Consider the following 24,504-nt stretch of genomic DNA (forward strand, 5'->3'; position numbering starts at 1 on the left):
ATACTAGCCATACTGGGGCAACTAAACTTCCTATACTGGGGCAACTATGCTAGCTATGCCGCCGCAGATGGTGGTCTTTGCAGAGAATTAGTAGACATGGTACTACTGCCTAATGTAGTCCAGGGGAAGGTTATCGGTAGATACATTTAAGAGACTCTGTAACAAAACTGTCAGCCTTATTTCTTCTATCCTACAAGTTCCTATACCTGTTCTAATGTGGTCTGTCTTACTGCAGCCTTTCCTAGTTGCACAGTGACTGTATTATCTCAGTTATCTAATCTAATCTTCTTTCCTTTGCCGGCTTTGTAAGCTCAGGCAGGAATGTGCTGCTCTGCTGTGATAGGATAGAAGTTATGCACACCCTCTCCACGCCCCCCCATGCAGGCTCTGTATGAGTCACAGACTGAGCTTCTCTCAGCCTATCACATGCTGATAAGCAGCCATGTTTTTTGTTTGTAAACACTGCCTAAAACTGGCAATTACAAGCCAGGATCTCAGCAGGGAGTGGCAGAAACAGCAAAGAGGGGCCCAGGAGAACATAATGAATAGAATGGTATGCTTTTCATCGTAAGAATTTTAGAGTACAGATTCTCTTTAAGATTGTCCAAAACACCTCTTTAGATTCAGAATACTCTATTTCTAGTAAAACTTGGTATGGGGATCCAAAGACTGCAAATAGATAAAATGGGTATATGAACAGTGCAGGATGAATGAATGAAGTGCAGGAATTTTAGCCATAACGGAGTCAAAAGGTCAAAACTCTTAAGGTAACCATACACTGGTCGATTTGCCATTAGATCGACCAGCTGACAGATCCCTATCTGATCGAATCTGCTGTCGAAACGGCCGCAAATCGGGCCAGTGTATGGCCAGCTTAAAGCTGGCAAATCGGGCCAGTGTATGGCCAGCTTAAAGCTGGCCATACACTGGCCCGATTTGCGGCCATTTCGACAGCAGATTCGATCACTGGGATCGAATCTCGAATCTGCTGCCAATCGTTCGCGCTAAACGCACCCGCCGATCCGATTTCCTCCTGAAATCGGATCGGTCCGTCGATCGCTCCATGCGAATAAATGCTCAGACTCATTTATGCAGTGAGAAGAGCTCTGTAAAGTGGCCAATAAACAACAGGGGAGTTGATGTAGGAGAGAATTAAACATTACAGAGTTTTAGGCCACCCCCATTTTCAATCCAGCTGAATACTGGTGAGATCATGAAATGGCGTTTTTGAGCCAATTAACTCATTTTTTTCACCTCAGAAATTCTTCATTTACCTTATGGAGGGGAAGAGGGAAAGACTGGGAAACTGTCCATATACTGTACTTTAATTTAATACAGCGTTTTTCTCCACAGGAAGCTTTTCATGATAGTGGTCCTTTAATGGTGAACGTCATAACGTCTCATCGGATTGGGCGCTGAACAAGAACACTGGGAATGTACATCTGTTTAAGATTGTTTTTGTCCTTCTAGCATTATTAGTAGCAGAAGCTTTTAATGTTCCCCAATACTGTCTGTCTACTCCGTTGTCAGACTACCTCTCCGGGACTTAGTCTGCCCAAGTGTTTAAGTGATGGCTCCAGAAATAGAATGGGACGGCTCATGTTTGGCTGAGAGCTCCAAAGGCAGTAAAGTAGGCAGTACCTTCCTGGAAGACGTTGCTCACCATTATTCACACAGAACAAGCGTTAATGGAGATTTTCCAGACTCCCTGTAGGACACACAATTGGCTGTTGGCAGTGATCATTCAAAGTAGATTACAAGCAATGTAGGAGATTATAGGGGTTGATTCACAAAGCTTACTTATTTTTCACCTTAAAGGGAACTGAGCACAGATTGAAACATTTTTTTAAATGCTCCTCCCCATAAGGGAGGTTCTAATCTGACGTGTGTACAGCAGCCCCTGACAAACGACTGCAGCTTGGCTAGCGATCAGCCTGGCTGACCAACTCAGCCAAGCGACGGCCGATTGCTTTGTCTGCGCTGCTCGTCCCGCCCGTCGTGTGACATCACGTGTGCGCACTCTGTCAGCCCTCCGTCTCCCAGCAAAACAAAGTGCAGTGTCAGCTGTACAGCTGACAACCGTCTGTATAGTGCGGCCCAGCAAAGTTCGCCCAAGGGATCGGTTCCCGCATCCCCAACGGGCAACATCAGCCAGCCCGTGTGTACGGGTCCTCAGCCATTCAAGGAGAGATAGATTATTAGTTAGTAAGTAAGGTGAGATAATTCAACAGAAAAGCTTTTCAAAACAGCCCCATTGTTACTTAAAGAGACTCAGAGATGAGTCTTCCTGCTGGTTTTTTACTTACCCGGGGCTTCCTCTAGCCTCATAAGCATGGATGTGTCCCTCGCTGTCCTCTGCTCAGCCGCAGTCAACTCTCAATACGCGGCTCAGTCGGAGTGGCGTCAGCCGGGGCCTTCTACGCTTGTGCAGAAGGTCCACCGCTGACTTCACTAAGCCACTTACCGGGGAAGATTGCGGCTGAACGGAGGCGCTGAGGACGACGGTGAAAGACACATCCATGCTTATGGGGCTAGAGGAATCCCCGGGTAAGTAAAAAAAACAGCAGGAAGACTCACCTCTCGAGTCTCTTTAAAGTGGACCTGAACGCAGAACTTCCTCTGTGCTCTAAAAGATGCACAACAACATAATAACCTTTAAACGAAAACATTTCTTTGTTACAGCTGATACAAATCCTGCAATAAATCTGCACTGTTTCCACTTCCTGCTTTCATGGAAGCAGACATATCATCCTACCTTCAAATGAGCTTATCTGCCTAAGCAGTCAGGTGAAACAGGAGAGAAATTACAACTTATGAGGGGGAATTACACAGGCTAAACTCTCTAAATACATACAGGGTGCATGTCTCTGTGTTTTCCTTTTGTCCTGACCCAGAGTTCAGGTCTACTTTAAGCATAATGGAGTTCCCCTTTAATAACTCCACACAGCATATGGGGCATGTGATGACTATCCTCAGGAATAGGGTTTTTTCCTTTTACGCATCTCACGTAGTCTCTACTTCCCACTTGTGCTAAGAACTTGGCTGGATAGAGAAAAGAAAGAGAAGGAGGCTGAGGTGACTGTACATGGCAAGCTGTGACTAAACTAAAGAAAAAAGAGCTGACAGTCATGTAGCGACCTCACTTCCCCACTGGCCCACCTAACATCTATGGGCAGTTCTCTGTTATTCATGCAATCACACTGTGAGCTCTGGCTTCTGATAGCCTGTCCATCCTTATTGCCGATGTACATATTCAGGCTTGTACCATCAAAGTCCCATTGACACTATAGGGCGCTTGGAAAGCTGCAGTGTTTATTTTCTAAAACTGATACGTGCAGGAATGACAAACGTATCAAGTGTAGTCAGCAAATATAATTGTACAGTGCTAGAACAGAAACAACCCTCTATTCACAGGAAAATATGGATCCGTGAGACAAACTAAAGAGATCATACATTGTTATTTATATACAGGCTCTGTTCGGCAGCACAATGTTCTTGGTGTCATTACTTGTTTCCTTTGTGTATGTAATAGCGCAGTTAGGGCTTGTTAACTGTTGTGTTACCTGAAACTGCTACCATCCCCCCCATGCATGATGCATTTACAGACTGTAATTATTCCGATCCGCGCATTCAACATGAATGTAAAATGGCAAGTAATTGGAACCACCCATTGATTACCTTTGGGTGTGCATCAGTTTGCATTTTACACAAAATTTTGCATTGTGTACTCTACCTTAAAGAGAACCTGTACTGACTAAAAATATTTAAAATAAACACATGAGGTAACTTCAAATGAACATTACATAGTTACCTTGCCATCAGTTCCTCTCAGAAGCTCACCATTTTCTTTTGACAATAATCCCTTCCAGTTCTGACAATATTTTGTCAGATCTGAAATATATCAGTTGCTGTCAGTAAAATATCAGTTGCTGTCAGTTATAGCTGAGAGGAAAACTGATGTACCAGGTAATGTCCATGTTTCCCTATGGCTCAAGTGGGCGATGTTACAGTTTAACTGTGTGCTGACCAGAAAGCGGTTATGGGTAATAGCCATTTTCAAAATGGAGGACGGAAAATTCCCTTGATCACAGTGAAAAAACAGGACGCGGGACAGGAGAAAGACACTGAGAAGTAGACTACATGGAAGGTAAGTATGACTTGTATATGCTTATTTTGTCTTTTAATTTTCAGTTCAGGTTTTCTTTAAGGACATCCGAGGTGAAAATAAAGTGATGGGATAAACAATTGCATCTATCTATGCAGTATGCCAGAGCTTAAATCTATGAACTATTAACCCTTATCTCTTTCCTGCTCTCAGAAGCCATTTACCGACAGAAAAGTGTTTTGTGGCTGTGATTACTTATCAGTGAGGGTTATGCTATAGTCTGACCCAGTCCCAACCCGGACATAAACTGTCACTTGCATACCTGATGTTTAACTCTTTCAGGCAGAGAAAGAAAAAAAAAGGAACACAGCATAGTCATTTGTGTGCTTGGCACTGTACATACACATGTCTATCTCATCATGTCACATGTCACCTCGGTTGTCCTGTAACCATTTCAGCCCATGGGTATTTTTCACCTTATGGACGAGAGGAATTTTCACCTGTCAGCGCTTCTCCCTTTCATTCCCCAATAACTTTATCACTACTTATCACAGAGAAATGATCTGAACCTTGTTTTTTTCGCCACCAATTAGGCTTTCTTTGGGTGGTAAATTATGCTAAGAATTATTTTATTCTAAATGCATTATAATGGCAATAATAAGAAAAAATATGGAAAAAAAAGCCAGTATTTTTCAGTTTTCAGCCATTACAGTTTTAAACTAATTCATGCTACCATAATTAAAACCCACACATTTTATTTGGCCATTTGTCCCAATTATTGCAACGTGAAAATTATACCCCTAGTGTAATGTATGGTGACAATATTTTATTTGGAAATAAAGGTGCATTTTTTCAGTTTTACATCCATGACTAATTTTTAGCCCACTATTTATTAATGATATGCCCTCTTGACATAATTTATTTTTATTCCCCACAGTCAGTAGGTGTGTTTTACTATTTGGCCACAAGATGTCCCTGCTGAGCAAAAATCCCATTAGAGTACAATGTACGCTAATTGGGGTATAATGTATCACCACATTGTAACCAGGGATTGATGTAGGCTTCCATTGGAAGCCTCGAATCACAATGCCGGCACGGAGATTATGAATATTGTTCCCACTCATAAAATTAATGATCGGGCAGCGGAAACCGGCGGAAATCATGGCGGTATATAGCGCGGCGGCTCCATTTACAGAACAAAAACAGTGTTTATTCACGGCGGACATGCTCGTATTGGCACAGGGGACTTTTGTCCCCTGCAGCCAATCCCCCCTGCTAGCAGCAGCAGCGCGGTCACGGGCATCTGCCCGCACAATCGCCTGCAAACCCCCCAAACTGCAGGGACGTGACTAGCGCGTCCCTGCGGCTCTAGCTGCTGCCGCTGCGGAGATGAAGCTCACGTCCGCGTGGCTGAAATGGTTAAAGGACCACCATCGTGAAAATTGTAAAATTTAAAGTATATCTAAACATACACAAATAAGAAGTACATTTTTTCCAGAGTAAAGTGAGCCATAAATTACTTTTCTCCTATGTTGCTGTGACTTACAGTAGGTAGTAGAAATCTGACGTAACTGACAGGTTTTAGACCAGCTCATCTCCTCATGGGGGATTCTCAGTGTTTTCTTTATTTTCAAAAGCACTTAGTAAATGGCAGTTTCTCCATCCAATTGCCAAAAAAGTGTGCAGCGAGCAGGGAAGATGGCTAGCATATTTGTATAAATCCTTTTCAGGGAGTCTTTATAAAGAATAAAGGCCACGCTGAGAATCCCCCATGAGGAAATGAGCTGGTTCAAAAATCTGTCAGATTTGTACTACCTACTGTAAGTGACAGCAACATAGGAGAAAAGTAATTCATGGCTCATTTAACTCTGGAAGAAATATACTTTTTATTTGTATGCGTTTACATGCATTTTAAATATTACACTTTTCGCCACAGCGGTCCTTTAAGTTGCATATGCACCTTTGATGGATGTCGCCATTCGAGGAACAGGACCCGATCCCCTTGGGCGACATCGCTGGGCCGGCCTCTACAGAAATGTGTCAGCTGTTTAGCTGACAATGTGTTCTGTTGCTATGCGGGGGAGGGGTCGATGGATGACGCAGCAGCGTGTGTGAAATCACGCAGAGTGAGAAAAAGCCGCATAGACAATGCGATCGGCTGTCACAGGGGGGAAGCTGATCCACCGGAAGGGTCGCTTGCGGTTTGGGGGCCTTTGGCCGCTGTTCACACGCTTGACTTTAGTCAAGTGTGTGTACGAGCCTTTAGGGAATCTTAGTTTCCGAGCCTACATGTTCCTGTAATTTTTCTACAGTTCCCACTTTTTGAGTGCAGTACCTTATGGTTGTGATGAGTGCAAAAGCAAAAAGAAATCAGGAATGCCGAATAATGTCATCCAAACATGTGCTGACCCTAGAGTGCTCCTACTCGCCCCTCCAACTCTGTTCTGCTCTGCTGTGGGCCACACTCCTAACTTCATCCCTCCTCAGCAATAAAACACATCACTAGCCTATAGACTAGAGAACAGTGTACAGAACTTAGCCCCCGAGCTGTCAAAGCTTTAAAAGTAGCCGAGCAGTACGGGTCTCAAGCACTGCCACCGGTGGTTTTCCTGGTGGTGAGGGCACTGGAACTCTCCTTGGGTTTGTGCCCTAAACTGTCACCCAAGGGGTCGAGTCCCGATTCGGACATTGACTGTGTATACCTGAAGTGTAAAAGTAATAAGACCTAGAACATACTGATGTTGATCACATGCTCATGAAAAAACAAAACTGGGTTAGGCCTGGGACACACTAGACTAGAGCGATTTTGAAGCTCCGAAAGCTCCGACAATCATTGGCACTTTCAAAAATGCTTTGCTAGTATAAGTCTATGGTGTTGAGCACAATAGAGCACTTGCAATTTTGGAAATCGCAAACGGAGGACATGCAGCATTTTGTGAGCATTTCGGCTCTAATACATAGTATATGAGTTAGCTTAATCTCTGGAAAACACATCTTAAATCTCTACCTAAACGCTGCCACAAAGCGCTAGCGACTGTGCTTTGCGATTTTTAGTGTGTCCCAGGTCTAAAAGATGATTGCATCTCTATGCTCATATATGGTAGATGGCTCCCAAGATCTAAGGATACACAGAGCTGGTTAAAATACGCTGTGTATAGCCCAGTGAGATCAGCATATTTGATCTTTCTGCATGCAACTTCTCACTGTGTGTGGTCTAAACATTTAACTGTACAGACATTCCAGGAAGAAGCATGCGTGCTTTATCTAGTCTAAGATCTGTTGCGTCGCCTTGCTAAAATCTTCGTTTCACACATGCAATTATCTGGACACTGTGTAGTGCTTGTGGGCAGCTTTGAGAGACGAGCATTTTGACTTATGTGATATCAGATCAGTATGTCTGTAATGAGGAATCACTGCATAAATGGGTGTATGAGTTACCAGCCTAGTTCCTTTCAATACATTTTGTAACGCCACTAGCATTCAATTTACCTTCTACAACAAAATATTAGGCTAAAAAAATAACTTAAAGGGATACTGTACGGGGGTTGAGGGAAAATGAGCTGAACTTACCCGGGGCTTCTAATGGTCCCCCGCAGACATCCTCTGTTGGCGCAGCCACTCACCGATGCTCCGGCCCCGCCTCCAGTTCACTTCTGGAATTTCTGACTTTAAAGTCAGAAAACCACTGCGCCTGCACGCCCGTGTCCTCGCTCCCGCTGATGTCACCAGGAGTGTACTGCGCAGACACAGACCATACTGGGCCTGCGCTGTGCGCTCTAGATGACATCAGCGGGATCGAGGACACGGCAAAGCAGGTGCAGTGGTTTTCAGACTTTAAAGTCTGAAATTCCAGAAATGAACCGGAGGCGGGGCCGGAGCATCGGTGAGTGGCTGCGCAGGCACAGGATGTCTGCGGGGGACTGTTAGAAGCCCCGGGTAAGTTCAACTCATTTTCCCCTGACCCCCCCCTACAGTATCCCTTTAAATAAGTACCCCAGACCCACCAAGATTTAAATAGAGACTTGTAGATTTCAAGATATCTAAAACTTCCCTAAAAGGACACTTGAAGCGAGAGGTACTGTATATGGAGGCTGCCATATTTATTTCCTTTTTAACAATACCAATTGCCTGGCAATCCTGCTGAACCTCTGCCTCTAAAGGCCGATACACACACTCAACCAAACCCGCCTGATTGTCATCTGATTTTGGTGTAATGTGGAAAGTAATGCTGGGAATACATGGTTCGTTTTGTAGCTGATTAGATGGTTCGATAGATAATTTCCGACATGTTCGATCTCCCTTTCGATTGTGTTGTTGCTCGATTTCTGATAGAAGTGAATGGAAAAACGAGAGGAAGATAAGAATGGAGAGCTGAAATCTAGCGGCAAAAACGACAGAGAGCAAAAACGCACGGCAGAAACGAACCGTGTATTCAGAGCATAAGAAAACTGCTCACTCTTCCTGGACCTGGACAGTACTCAACCAAAGACAGCAAGTCAGTTAACAACAATGAATGAGAAAAAGATCCACACTATGTCCAAAAATATGAAATCTTTATTGTGGACAAATCCAGTAAAAATGACCAGCAATCACAACAATCTTACATGTTTCAGACCGATGTGGTCCCAAGTCATACCTGAGCTATGGACATAATGCAGACCTTTTCCTCCTCCACTGATTTTGGTCTCCTGGACGACAATCAGGCGTGTGTATTTGTGGCAAATGACAAGACTGATAACAAGCGGTTTACTTATCCAACCAGTGGATCAACTCACATGGCTGTTGGCCTGATATCGTACAGTTGGCCAAGTGTGTACAAATTCATTTGAGCGTTGTTGTTTTGAATGCGGTCATGTAATACAGTCTGTCGTTTTGCTTGAGCACACAGTATTTACGGTAAGTGAGTAGGTCATTTATTTGGTTGGCGTGCGGAAAATACTTGTGTCAACGGGTTTGTCGTTGTGTGTCATGTTGCGGTGTTGGTTGTGCACTTTGTTTGATGCATGTAATGAAATAATTATGGCAGTTTCTATATACCTCTCATTTCAGGTTCACTCTAATTGGCTAGAGCCATTATTCACTTATATACAGAATCACTTATATACAGCTATTTCAGAGCAGTCTCCTCTCATCGCTGGATGGTCTGGATTTCTGATTCAGTGTGTGGTAAAGCTCGGAGATATAGCAATATCGGGTATGCAGTTAGGATGACCCAGAACCACCAAAATGTATGAAACTGACTAAAAGGAACGTAAAAGCCACATACTAAAACGCTATAAAAAAAGAAAACAGAAAGAGACCCCACAGGATTACTTTTCCTTGTCCACACTTTAACACCCATAAGGGCTCTTTTCCACTATGAAACGTGATCGCAATCGCATTTCAAACCAATTTCCACTATGAGATTGAGCTACTGTACTCAGTGTAGTAGAGCTCAATTGCATCCAAAATGTGGCAGGACGACGATTGCACTCGGGTCAAAATCGCAATGCAATCGGGTCCATACTAATGGAAATGGCCACTGCTGTTTCCATTCGTTTTACTGTACCCTGCATTTTGTGATCTGTTAGCAATCGGAATCAAATCGCAAACACAGGGTAGTGGAAAAAGGCCCGTACACTATACTTACAACATACTTGTACTTCAACATTAACAAGGCAATGCTCAAATATTGGTATTTTAGTAAAGGGTTATGACTACAAAAAAACTTAATCTGCTAATCAATCAGCTTCTGTTTGCTGGGGTAATTGGGCAGTCTCTTACCCCTCAGATTCACAGTGGCTGCTCAACTGATCATGCGACTCCAAAGAGCTCCAGATGTCAGCATGTTTTCCTAACATCAGAGTCTGCTGTCAGGGTAGCCTCTCCATCTCTATTCTCCCAGTCACAGTGAAGAAAGCTGAACACAACTTATTACATTAAAAAGTTATTCACCAACTACAGAACACAAAATGGAAAAAAAACAAAACTAAAAGCAGATGTATCCCTGTCGTCACCAAGCCTGGCCTACAGCCTTTTGTTTGTTTTCTCTATATACTGTATTGTTCACAAAGCTCAAGTTTAATACATGCATTTTTTGGCATCTGGTGCAGGAATATGTAGGGATGTAGGATACTGACACAGCTGAGAGACCAAATTACACTTGTGATTTGTCACAGATGAGGGGGCATTAGACAGGCTAAACTCTCTAAATACATACACGGTGCATTTCTCGGTTTTCCTTCTGTCCTGTGCAAGAGTTCAGGTCCACTTTAACCCTTATAACAAGATAATGGGAACACAGACTACTTCTAAGTAGTATTGGAACTATACATACACGTCTCGTGTTACATGTCACTTCAGAAGCACCTCAGGGACATCACACTGGCATTAGCGAGGGATGTTGTTGAGAATAATTTAGATGCCAATAGACAAGTTTGCTTTACAAACACCAATTTCTTGCACTGACAGGCATAGCTATTGACCAAAGACTGGTTCTGAGGAATGGTGGGGACCACAACCTCTATTGCTGCTCAGACAGGAAGCCTATTGGGTTCATAAAAAGCCAACTGTACAAACACATTGTCTGAATACAATGAATTCATTGACATCGGTTTGGGAAGTGTGTGATTATGAAGTGTTATTTTCCCTAATAGAAGTATGCATATTGCTCAATTTTTATGTATCATCTGCCAAGGTTTGTTCCGCCTTCGAGACAGACTCTCTCACTCCCCCGGACTGTTTATGCACCTGGTGTGACCCATTTTTACCCTCTTCCGCCCATTACTTTTTGTGGTTTCTACTCTTCACTTTGAAAATGGTTCTGCTCTTATATCTGCCACCTAAGCCGCCCATGTGCCATGAATTGGATTTTACAAAGAGATTACACAAGCTTTTTAGTCCTTTTTTTTTAATCTTATGCCCCTTTTTCACTAAGAAATGCAATCACAAATGCGTTGCGATTGCATTTCTTTCCATTTTCCACCACCACGATCCCTCGGGTGTAAGGCACAACTGGGGTACGATCTGTGCAAGGAGGAGAAAAAAAGACGAGTCTACTTTTGTGCTCGGTCCACATTTAGTTACATGTTTTTTGTGGTTCTCACTTTTGTTAATTCTTATTTATGTGGTACACATTACATCATGGATATGAGGAGGAAATGCTGGATGCGAAGGATTAAAATGTTTTACATTTGTAAGAAACGCTAACCTTTGACCTCTTACTAGGCAGTGCTGTAACTCTTCACAGACACTGGACAGGGAAAAGTATGCAAGAACTTCAGAAAGGATCTCCTGCTATGCAGAACAAAAGGTGTGCGTCTACACTGTGTGAGGTGAACTCATTCATGGTTTTATTTGTAAAGCCGCATCTACACGCGTAGATGCGGCCGTGATGTTCCTTATCAATCGAGCCGCTAATGCGGCTCGATTGATAAGATCCGACAGGACGGATCTTGCTTCCGTCGATTCCCTGCTCGCTCCCCGCGAGGAGACAATGGCAGGGAATCGAGTGGAAGATAAGCGGCGCCGGCGGGGACGAGCGGGGAATCGAATCCGGCGCACGCGCGGCGAGCGGGGACGCGGAAGAGGCGATCCGGCGGCTAATTGAGCCGCCAGATCGCCGCCTCATCTACACGTGTAGATGAGGCTTAAGAGTTGAAGCTCACTTTAAAGCAAGCCTGTGACTTCTAGTAAAAATGCATACCTAAATAGCAAGAAGCCTCTGGATGCTCAGAGGCTTACCATGTCCTCCTTGACCAGACCCCGGCAGGTCAAGACTCTCTTGTTCTTAACAGCTGCGCTCTCCTCCATGCACAAGTGTGGCAGTACTGCACATATGCGTGTATGGGCCATGCCTTTGCTGTACCATAAAGCTGCTTATGTACGGAGGAAATAACTGTGCATGAGTGACTTTGTGCTACTGCACAGGGGTAGTCTGTACTTGCACAAGCTCTTACACTGAGGGGAGCGTGACCACGAAAACATACCTTGTCAGATATGCCTAGAGCAGCCTTTCTCAACCTTTTTACCCTGGAGGAACCCTGCAAACAACTTTTGGAGCTCAAGGAACCCCTGCATTTATTTTTCCGGAGGCATGGTCTTTGAAAGTATGTGTGGCTGTTTATTTATTTGACTACCCCCTATTACACTGTCACTCATTCTATTGTCTCCTGAGCCCCCAATTTAGTGCTTCTTGTTACAGTTCCACCTATTATAGTGTGCTCTATCATACTTCCACCACGATGGGGGAAAATGCCAAGGAACCCCTGCAGAGTACTCAAGGAACCCTGGGGTTCCAGGGAACCCTGGTTGAGAAAGCCTGGCCTAGAGGAACCCAGCACTGGAATGGAGGCCCCTTAGATGGATTGGGAAGCCTTTTAGACTATCCAAAAGCTTCCCTTTACTACAAGTGGATGTTAAAAAGAGTGAAAAACCCATTAATAGTTAAAGTGATGTGGTGCTAAAATGCCAAACTCGTCCTGGCATAAGTGGCTTCAATCCACTTATATACACACGCATCAAACTTCACCGCTCATGCAATGTCTGATAAAATAATAAAGATCATGAAGAGTAAAGTATTAAAATAAAGTACAAATAAAATAACATATTAGAGAATGATCTACGTGATAAGTAGATGTGTCAAAAGCATGCGTCTTACCTTCTAAATGGAAATGTTCTTCTCCGAGAGGTTCTTTGCAAACATCCCCTGATGGGTCCTGTCAGAAAACAAGAATTACATTTACTCTTCCTGATCTATACAAACTGATATCACCAGCTATACAATATCACAAGATATATGCTTTCAGACAATAATTGAATAACAAAATAATGAAACTTGTTAGGAAAAACAGTATGTCACAATAAATGCAACCAAAGATCTGCCCAACAAAACCCGAACCTATGGTAGTTTCCAAACTTCAGCTATCCAAACATTGCCTCGAACTATTTTAGCTACAAGGACTTTGTTTCATCTCTGGGCCATACCTCAGGAACAGGAAAGGCAAGTTGGACCTACACCCTTCTTCAATCCCCTGCCTCTCTAAATACCTGTGCCACATCCCATAATGCCACAACCCCGAGCACATCACCCCATGTCATAGTCATTCCTCCTGCCATTCCACAGAATTAATCACATCTTCTCTCCGATAGTTGTTAAAGCGAGAGGATAAGTCATGGGTGTGTCATGCCTGCTACCAGAGGAAACAATAGAAAGGTGAGCAGCTACCACCTTCCTCCCAATGCCAAAAGAATAATGGTGAGAGATACAATGTGGGCTACAAACATTAAGCTTTATACACAGATGCACAGACAAGCGCTATTTGTAATCCCAGTCATGACTATTCCTGCAGGTGATACTGTTGCCATGAGGGGATGAAGGCACAGTACATGTTGGGGCAAGCTTAAGGAGGTGGTAGGTGGCGTTTCTCCGCTTCTCTTCTATTACGCCTCTATTTTTTTAATGAAGGGTGCAAATTATGTTGGGGTTGTTAGGCATCAGACGGGAGTACTATGCTGGAAGGAATTAGGATTTTGGAGGGTGTTAATATCAGGGGAGATGGTTGTTGGGCATCAGAAAGGAGTGCTATGTTAGGAGGTTAGGTGTTTGGAAGGTGTTTATGTCGGGGGAGAAGGTGGTTAGGAAGGAGTACATCGTTGGGAGTAAGTTAGGTGTTTCGAAGGATGTTAATGTCGGGCATCAGGAAGGAGAACTATGTTGAGGTAGTAAGGCAGTTGTTTACACCAGGGCAGGGGGGGGGGGGGGAGAGGGAGGTTATTAGTTGTAAGGAAGGTGTTGATGTCAGGTGGGAAGATCAGGGTTAGGGGTCAGGAAAAAAAAAAGACGGTTGAGAAACATACAATTGATGCATAAGACGCACCAAAAAATCCACCAACAGGTCTGCTGCAAAGACAATGGCGCATCGGTAAGTGCAATGTACCAATACTCTCACTATCAGATGTACCTGGCACCTCAACCATAATTACACAAACCCAGAGGTCCATCACTGTGTATTTATGACCGATTTGAGAGAAACGCGAAACCCTTACCTTCCAATAAACATCCTTGTGAACTAGAAGGTCAAGTATAAATATGTTATTTTCATTACCTTGTGGAAGTTAATAAATAAGGTATCTGCAACATGACTAAAGGAGTGCATCAGTCAAAGTTTTCTGTAGAAGAATAAGAGCTTCCCCTTCCCCCACCCTCCTAACACTCACAAAAGGGTTTGCTCAAAAAGCAACTTCTTTCTGTTTCACATGTGTGGCGCAGCACAAACCTGGTTTCTATTATGATGCCAAGTTATTGCAAAAATCTCCTTCTTTTCTGTTTAACCACTTTGTGTTCAGTCAGATGTGCGCCGTATACTACAGTATTGACCAGTCAACAGCCCCATTCTCCAGCGCCTCTTCCTGCACACATTGATATACATTTTAGCAGGAATTAAAATTCTTAGCATTCTTTCGAAGTATTTTTATCTGCTCCGATACTAAAGCAGCACGGCAGTGAGCGGCTCGCTTTTCCTCGCTCTGGCACGCCAGTCGTGAAGCCTAAACTCGCAACACACTTCCTGACTAAAGGAATTTCTTAATTGGTCTAGAAGGAGGCGTGTGGGAGGACGACTGAAATCTATCAGATCTAATATCTAGTAAACGTCAGGTATAAATTACTGCTGACTACAACCTAAAACAACTTCATAAACAGAAGAAAAGTATAGAAGATATAGGAACTAAAAAGCAGTATGGAGGAAAGTAACCCAATAGTGGAAAATTCCTTCTTTGGAAACACATCCCAACATCTTTGCTTCACACAAAGTTTTCCCTGCAAGCAGTACCTTAAAGAGTACCTGTAGGGGAAAAAAGTGCACCTTAGGGGTACTCTCCTTGTGAGTGGGAAGCCTCTGGATCCCTCAAGAGCGTTCCCTCGTCCTCCTCCACCGTCCTGTTCTAGCACCTGGACTCTTTAAAAATTGCTTGTGGTACTACGATGAACAGGCTACCGCACAGCACTAACCCAATCGGGCATAGCTTTTCCCACCGGAGCTCGAGCAGGTCCATGCCTCTGCACAGTCCAGAACTGGATTGAGCTGAAAGAAGAGAACAGGTGGAGGCTTCCCACTTCTGAGGCAAGTATCCATTTGGGGGCATTGCAAACATCACAGGCTTGCTTAAAATAAAATTTATATTAACACTTTTACTAAATATAAGTTTTGAGTCGTTTCGAACATACATGTATGTATAGGCTATCCAGTTTCTCCCAGCTCTTAGTGTAACCACTGGAGGGGAGGAGTGCAGTAAGCACACCACACTTCTGTGCAGTCCACGATTATCCTGGGCAGGTGGAACCATTGCTCCATATAGCCTATGGGGGAACGCATCTGACCTGGGCTACAGCAGGACCACAGTGGGCTAAAGCCCACGTGTCCTGCGGCCAATTGGTTCCTGTACACAGCCCGGTGGCCAGCAGAAGCATGGGGATCGCCACTGGGCTGCAAAAGACCAATGGGAACCCTTAGCAACAAGGAGAATTCTCATTGGTTCATGGTGGACCAATGAAAATGCTCCTTGTTGCTAGGAAGAATTGGTCCATTTCTTCCAATGAAGAGCCCCATGCTCCTGCCAACCTTCGGGCTGAGTACAGAGGGCCCGAGCGATGGCAATTGCTTCGGACGGGTTGATGCTGAGCAGACAGCGCAGAGTGGATGCAAAATGGATCCACATTCACTCAGCAGATGCACTTACCGTGCTCAGGCTCCCTGCACATTGCAAATGCGATTCCGATTTTCTCTGGATGCTAAAGAAAAACGCAGCATGCAGTACCGATTAAAAATCGGAATCGCATGTGAAAATCGATTAAGAATCGAAATCGGAGTCGGATGTAGTGTGCAGGGAGCCATGTCCATTTTGCATCCACTGTAGTGGGAACTGAGCCTCACTCCCGCTCTGTGTTACTGCGTCGGAACCCACTGCAATAGATGTAAAAGCCCCCTAGGAATATCATTGCATTACTTTGTGGTAATATTGTCCATTGCCATGCAACAGACTTAACGCTCAGCCGACAGCAGTGCCCTTAAAACCGTAACTAAGAATTGAACTGCATCCCAATCGGTAGCCGATACCCTCTTTCCCATGAGAAATCCTTTCCTTTTCTCAAACAGATTATCAGGGAGCTCTGTGCGGCTGATTTTGTAGTGAAACCCCTCCCACAGTGCGATGTCAGGACCATGGTCCTGACAGCTTCCTGTCTGTGAACCTCACTGCATTGTGGGAAATAACAGCTGTTTACTGCTTCCAACTGCCAAAAAAGCAAGCAGCATCTCCTTTCACTGACATCACCTGCCAGCAGTAAAAATATCACCATGTGATAGATGTCAGAATGTAAATATAAATGTACATCAGGGAGAGGAAAGATTTTATAATGGGCAAACACTGACTAAATCATGTATACATAATTATTGTGAAAATGCACTTTTTTTATTGCATTATTTTCACTGGAGTTCCTCTAACTGCTTGTCAGTCTCTCCTGTTATATGGTGTAATATGCAGGGTGCTTGCAGGAATCACTGCATGTGCATCTATATGGCCAGCAACCTGCCCAGAACACAGTGTTTTTTTCGGTCAGTAACCTCTGTGTGTGTCAACTAGCAGTTTGTCTGGAAGAGGCCTTAGTGTGAAAGGGCCCTAAGACAGGGGACACACTTCTTTGATTTGGCATTTAAGTCAATATCCTGCTCCGAAATCGGATTTCCTTTTTTCCCCCCGCATTCTGCTTTTAAAAACGATTTTTTTTCTGTTTGTTTTGTGTTTTTGCACAGCATGCACGTTTTCAATAACACATTTTGCAGCAATACGCAAAGTTGTGATTGCACACGAGAACTGGATTACTAACAAACCGTTAGCATCAGACAAGGGAAGTTAATGTAAACGGCATACTTTAGAAAAAATGAATAAAAAAAAAGTTGTCCTCTCAGCTATAATGTAACATTCTTGAAGATGAAAGTATTTTCTGTCTAGTAACCAATTTGTAATCTGTAACTAATTAAAATTTCCAACAATGATCATGAGCCGAACGCTGATGTCATTTCAAACATCTGTAGCAGCCATATTAAAAAGTCAGGTGTGAAAACTGTTTGTTAATCTGCAGAAACATTTACTTATTAAAATAAACATTAAAGGGACCACAGGGCTTTTTTTTTTAACTCCAAAATGCCTGTGGAAATAATTCAAAAGGAGCTCATAACACAATACTTTAATGGTTTTCAGCAAACCAAAGCAGCTCCAAGAGGTTTTTATTCATAGCAGACTGTTTTTACTCTCCACAGGAAGTCCTACCACAGAGTCTCTTCAATATACTCATAATGTGGTCATATACAAGTGCAGCGTGATGGAGGCTGTATCCAGAAAGTCAGTGGGTACATCCTCCCAGGCCTTTAACAGTGTAGGGAAGTCCTAGGATAAGTATAAGTATATAATTAAGGAAATTAGTATATTTTAAAGAGAATCTGTACTGCCCGATTTGCACAATAAAAAACATACCAATCAAGTCACTGTGATCTCCTCGATCTCTCTTTGATGCTTCCACCGCAATCCTGGCTATCGCCAGTTTTAGGCAGGGTTTACATACAAAAATCATGGCAGCTAACCATAAAGTGGTGTGTGTGTGTGTGTGTGTGTGTGTGTGTGTGTGTGTGTGTGTGTGTGTGTGTGTGTGTGTGTGTGTGTGTGTGTGTGTGTGTGTGCACTCATGTTACAGTATACTACAAGTTCCTGCACTCCAGTCTGGGATTAGTCACAGTTACTCAGCATGTGATAGGCAGCTCTCTCCCCCCTCAGTCTCACAAACTGCATCACAGACAAGCTGAAACAGAGTGTTCAGAGGGCGTGCATAACTTGTATTCATTACAACAGAGTCAGCCCATTCCTCCCTAGATCGACAAAGCTTGACAAAGAAAAGAAGATTAGAGATATTACAGAGACAGTGCAACTAGAAAAGGCTGCAGTAATCCAGACCACATTAGAACAGGTATAGGAACTTATAGGATAGAAGAAATAAGGCTGAAAATTTTGTTACAGAGTCTCTTTAAAGGGCAACTGACCTGAGAGGGATATGGAGGCTGACATATTTGCTTCCTTTTAAAGTGAATGGTAACAGAAATAATAATAATAATAAGATACCTGCCTATGGAGAGGGAAGGTCCCCTCATTTCAGTGTTGTCACCCCTGTTAGCAGTATTCAACTGATCAGTCGAAATACTGCTCTGTGCCACCACAGGAGGCTTCGAAAGTCTTCGGGAGCCCGAGTGCTCTCTAAGATGGGCGGCTCTGTACTGCGCCTGCACAAGCGCGCTCTCTCGCACTCACGCATGAGCATTGCAGAGCCACCCGTCTTCGTGAGCATTCGGGCTCCCAAAGCCTCCCACGGCAGCATATAATAGCAGAACGAGGTGACAGAGCTGGAACAAGGGGTAAGTTAGAGGAACGGGAAGGCTATAGGACCCAGAGCTTACCCCCTCCTTAGGCAAGTATCTGTTTCTTTGGTTTTTATTTTAATTTACATTGGCTTTAAACAAAGCCCTTTGCCTTGCTGTGCCCGTTTCCACTATATAAAGATTTGCAGCTTTTCCCTGCATGCGAGTGGGGTGGGGAAACACCGCCTAGCTCTTCAGGAAGACGGACAATAGCCTAGAACTGAGCTACAGCACAGTGGCCAGGACCATACAGCGGTTTAACAGGGAAGGTTCCACTCAGAAGAGGCCTCGCCCTGGTTGAGAAAAGATACGGTTCTATTAGTAGGACTTGCGAAACAGACTTTAATGCTAGGAATACACGGTACGTTTTGTACCATGTAATCGAGCCGCTGATGGCTCGATTGATAAAATCCGACGTGCCCGTTCACCCGCCGGATCGATTCCCCGCTCGATACCGCGGGCAGGACAATAGAAGAAAACGAGGAGAAGATAAGAAGCGCCCGCGGGAACGAGCGGGAATCGATCCAGGCGCCCGCGGGGATGAGCCGGAGTCGATCCAGCGGCTCGATTACACGGTACGAAACGTACCGTGTATTTCTAGCATTAAGGTAGCCATACACTGGTCGATTAGCCATTAGATCGACCAACTGACAGATCCCTATCTGATCAGAGAGGGATCGTATGGCTGCCTTTACTGCTAACAGATTGTGAATCGATTTCAGCCTGAAACCGATCACAATCTGTTGAGCTGCTACTGCCGCCTGTTGCGCGCGCCCCCCCCCCCCCCGTATACATTACCTGAAGCTGGCTCCAGGTCCTCTTCTCCGCGCTGCACCGCATCCCAGCATCCTGCACCGCATCCCAGCGTACACTGTGTCACTCCGGCGCCCTCTATTTGAACTTCCTGGTCACTGGAGTGACACAGGAAGTTAATGTACGCTGGGATGGAGCAGGAACAGAGCGGTGCAGCGCGGAGAAGATGCCCGGGAGCCAGCGTCAGGTAATGTGTAACTGTATCGGATCGGCCGCCGCTAGCGACGCGCTCCCTACCCGCGGGCGATCGACGGTAATTTCCCGCACGCCGTGATCGACAGACCGATCCTCTTTCGGGAGGAAATCAGATCGGCGGGTGCGTTTAGCGCGAACGATTGGCAGCGGATTAGATCCCAGTGATCGAATCTGCTGTCGAACGGCGGCAAATCGGGCCAGTGTATGGCCAGCTTTACAGTGTGCCTAGATCACTTGAGATCATGGTTCTTGTTCATAGTGACAGGGAAGCAGTACCAAGATCTCAAAACCTCTATGTGTACTGAATGCTTATCTATACTCCTCCTTCCTCTATAGCAAACTTATCTCCTGGCCAAAGTTAATTAAGTAAACAAACTCAGAAAACTTATCACAGGCACACCAGATAAGGAGCAAATACATTTGTTTTGACAAGAGAAAATAATCAGATCAGTCTGGAGAGTTTTGTTTTGACTTGCTGTGCAAGCAGAACTTGGGTTCAGGCAGAATACAGCGATTTCAAAATCAAAACCACAATACATAAGAAACATTTTTTCCTAAAGGGGCCCATACGCTGGTCGATTTCAGCTATCAATTGATCGATTCTATGGAATCAATCGTCCGATTGGAAATCGATTCTATCACATCTATCGATCAATCAATTTGCGGCCGATTTCGATCGATTTGATCTATCTGACAGGATGGAAAATCTAGGTCGATCTCCTGCTGGCAGCAAATCGATGGCCCATAGAGATGCAATGGTGCAATAATGCATTTAGATCAATTTGGAAATCTGTTCCTAGTGTGTGGCACACATCAGATAGATTCCTGTCAGATTCATCTCGACAGGCATCTGACAGAAATCTATCTGATGGTCGATTCTGCAGTAAAGCTATAAGTGTATGGCCACCTTTACAGAATATTGTATTTACCGTAACTCCAGACACCTTGAAAGTTGCCATGTCCCATTTCGGCAACTGGAGTTACACTAAAGCTGGGCATACACAAATCAATTAAAAATGTGTGTGTAGAGAGAGGGATCTTTTTTTTTCTCCTCTAAAATATGAGAGGGATCTATTTTTTAGCTACATCGACCAACGTATGGCCAGCTTAAAGGTGGCTATACATTTATCGATTCTTATTGTAGATATCCGACCAATTCAATTGCTCTGAATTGTCTAGAAATAGATGCAGCAGGCAGCCTCATTCATCGACTGACTGATTTCTGGACGAAAGTTGTTGAACACCTCGATCGGTCCGGACGGAAAATCTCTGTCAACCGACGGCAGGTCAAGAGTGGCAGCAGATTTATGGTGCATAGCACTGCATTGGATTGAACAGTGCAACGTTGCGGTTCAATAGATTTTTCATAGATTTTTATTGAAACAATGTCCCTAATGTATGGCATCCATCAAATAGACCCCTGTTAAGCCCATCTACATGATATGATTCTTTAAGCGATTTGATTACGATTCTATTTATGATCCGATTAAATCTGACATGTCCAATCGGAAATGGCGGATTTAATCAGATCGTAAATAGATTCGTAATCGAATTGCACAAAGAATCGTATCGTGTAGATTGGGCTTTAGATTCGAACTGACAGGAATCGAATGGATGGTCAAATCTGGTGGCCATCTATAAGTGTATGGCTACCTTTACAGTATCAACAGACAGTCTCAACATCTTCTGTGCGGTTATCCAATAATTATTTTATCAAACCAGTAAGGTGGACAGAAAAGGAAAATACGGTTTACACAGCAACATGCTGTCTTTTTGCTGCTGGTGGCTTACATTAGGTTTTTACTAAACCTGACAAGCTTTAAAAATATATCCGATCCAGTTGTTTAATTCCTCCCCCTCCTCCCGCCTTCCACATTCTTTTGTCTTCCCACTCTCTCCCTGTCCCTTCTTCCTCCACACTGGCATCTGTGTTAGTAATCAGCAGGGCAGCAGTAGGCAAGCAGATGAAAGAAGGTATTGTCTCAAGCCCCCCAGCTTCCTGAACAGACCACTCCACTGATCAAAGGATGAAGCCACTGTTGTTTGCTTTGTGCTTCTCCTCATAAAGCCCCAATAAGTGATCCTCACATAAAAACACAACACCACTGCAGCATCTGCAAACAGGAATGACAGTGCTGCCTTTTATGTTGTCCTTAGATGCCTGCAAATCTACTCTGTTTCACACTTCTCACTTGTACATCCGTAATATGAATCAAAGAAGCCTTTCACATTATTCCTCTTAGCCCTTAAGCCCCGTACTCACTGCTAGATGGACTGGGGAATGCTAAGCGATGTGGCCCGACAAAGCAGTGTTCCCCGTGAACAAGAGTTCTAACGATCGCAGCACTTTTCTCAGGAGTCGTCGGGAATCTTATTGACCCAATTCGGCATGAAATAGTAATCATTTGTTTAATTGTGCACACATAGCCACATTGCGAGATTGCGGAAACGATCGCTTGTCGTGCAAAGAGTCAAGTCTTGGGTACGAGCCATAAATTATAGAAAATTTTTTTTTTAAATGTTTTTCCTTTATGCAGTACGGAACTGTGTATTACATATTTTTCTGTAAATATTTTTGGATTGTGGAACGAATTATCTCAGTTTCCATTAATCCTACTAGGGAATTTTGCTTTGCTGTAAGAGTGCTTTGGATTACAAGCATGTTTCCAGAACCAGGGCTGTGGAGTCGGTACAAAAATCTTCCGACTCCAACTCCTCAGTTTATAAAACCACCGACTCCAACTCAGACTCCGGGTACCCAAAATGGCTCCGACTCCTCGACTCCTTAGTCTAATACTTACCAGGGCTGTGGATTTTGTACAAACATCATCCGACTCCCACTCTTCAGTTTATAAAATCTCAGACTCCAACTTCGGGTACCCAAAATTTCTCCGACTCCTTGACTCCGACTCCAACACCACAGCCCTGTCCAGAACGAATTATGATCGCAAACCAGGGCTCCACTGTGCTTGAAATTTATATGAAACCCATTTTCATAATTAAAAAAAAACACAAAAAAACCCCCAAGAAACAATAAAATCAAGCTAAAATACACATTATATCTGTACATGTGAATCTAACTGCAAGCCCCGGGCCACGCAATAGAGTTTGTTTCATATAGGAGATAGAGCTCAGTATTCGGACACGCGGCATGAATTAATTTCACCGATAACAGGGATTAGAAATGATCAGATTTAATTGCTTTTGGTTTTTTCCCTTAAAAAAAACAAAAAAAAAATCTCGAAATAATTTACAGTTGTGAATATTATTTCAATAAGTATATAAGTGAGTAAGTGAAACCTAGCTACTAGACCTTTCAATATCATCTCAATGGTGCCATTTTCAACATTTTCTTTACATTTCTGAACATAGCTCACTAGAACCAATAGGTTTCAGGCCAACTTGATACTAAATATAAATTTGCCTTCTTAACCCTCAAGGTGCCCATACACTGATCGATACGGCCTACAGAGAGATCCCTCTATCATCATCATCATCTGATCAGAAAGGGTTCCTTTTCAATCCCCCAACACTACACACAGATTTTCAATAATCAATTTCTGCTTGAAATCTTTTGAAAATCTGTGCGCGCCGGGTCTCCCAATCGTCTCATCCCCCATTGAAGTACCTTACGTGATCACTAAAGGCCTCTAGCATTTGGGGCGTCACACAGGTGCTTAGGACTAGACAATGGAAGAAGAAGCAGCTCAATCTGCTGGAGATCAATGACCCAACATGGCCGCCCCATCAAAATGTTTTGATCACGCTAGACAGAAGGGTCTCACTTGAAACTGCAGTAGCAACGGTGATCAACAGCCAACTCCAGGTCTTCCCCCTCCATCTAAAATAATGCCTCCCCAGGGACCCTTGTAGAGTGTTGGCAGTGGACCACACTCACTTGTCTGCCTGCACATCCTGTCCTGCTCCACTGTCAACACTCTGCACAGCCTGAGGGAGAACGTTTTAGATTGGAGGGGGGCCAGCCCGCGGGCAGTAAGTCACCCTGAAAATAAACATTGATACCACCGCACACCTGACTGCTGAGTACGAGTGGAATCGCGGCCGGGAGACTTGGGCGCAGGATACAGCCGATATACGGCAGTCGTGTGAAGCAGTGTTTGTGATTTTAAATTTCTTTTTTTGCAGCTTCCAGGATGCAGTTGACAGGCGAGTGGTTAGGGAGGGGCCCCCGGCTGTCGTGTGAACCAGTGTTTGCGATATATGGCTTGCCCTACTCCTGCACAAGTCTCAGCGGCAATAATTACTATTCCCCCTCCAGGTCCACGGGGAAGGTAGGGAATGATGTAATTTGGCTGCCAGCTATTGCTGGAGGCCAAATTACAGTGTTTTCAAAGAAACTTCAGCTCCATCTTCTGACGGTGCCGAAGTTACTCACTGTGCGCCACTATAGCTGTAATTCCTATTACGGCTTACGGTGGCGCCGGATGCTCCCAAGTCTCCTGCACTAGATACGTGTTCGTGACCGCCCCCTGTAGAGAGAGATCTTGCACGATCAATAATTTAGATGGATTCCTACCAGAAATCAACTGAAATTATAATTGGGCAGCCATCACTATGATGGAATCTGCTGAGAAAAATTGACAAATTTACTTATACTAGGACAAGCAATCTATAGAGTAAGGGTAACTGCAAGTACAAAAAAAAACGTTTTCCAGAAAATGATTCTTATCTAAAAATACACCAGGACGCAAGTTGTTCACAAACGGAATAATATGGTCAAACAGATGAAAAGACCAAATCTATGTACTGTACCTGGACACTCTGGGCAGATGGAGCCCATTATACAATAAATGCATACATCATACATCAACATAACTGGTCACCAACCTATTGGATGTGTAGACAGGAAGACTCCGAGACTGCAAGCAGACGGCATTACTGGGATCATTAGTCATCCGAAAGTGCAAGTTTACTTTTAAAACTTTC

At 44.0% G+C, this 24,504-nt stretch overlaps 1 protein-coding gene across 1 annotated transcript in view; it reads right to left on the reverse strand.

The window, feature by feature from the left end:
- Positions 1 to 24,504, reverse strand: part of NKD1 (NKD inhibitor of WNT signaling pathway 1) — a 139,543-nt gene that overhangs the window by 40,172 nt on the left and 74,867 nt on the right. Inside the window, exon 4 of the mRNA XM_068261212.1 lies at positions 12,744 to 12,801. Coding sequence (XP_068117313.1) covers positions 12,744 to 12,801 — 58 coding nt within the window. The remainder of the gene's footprint in view (positions 1 to 12,743; positions 12,802 to 24,504) is intronic.

Source organism: Hyperolius riggenbachi, chromosome 11 (genome assembly GCF_040937935.1).
Source record: "Hyperolius riggenbachi isolate aHypRig1 chromosome 11, aHypRig1.pri, whole genome shotgun sequence".
In the NCBI taxonomy this organism is placed as follows: Eukaryota; Metazoa; Chordata; class Amphibia; order Anura; family Hyperoliidae; genus Hyperolius; species Hyperolius riggenbachi.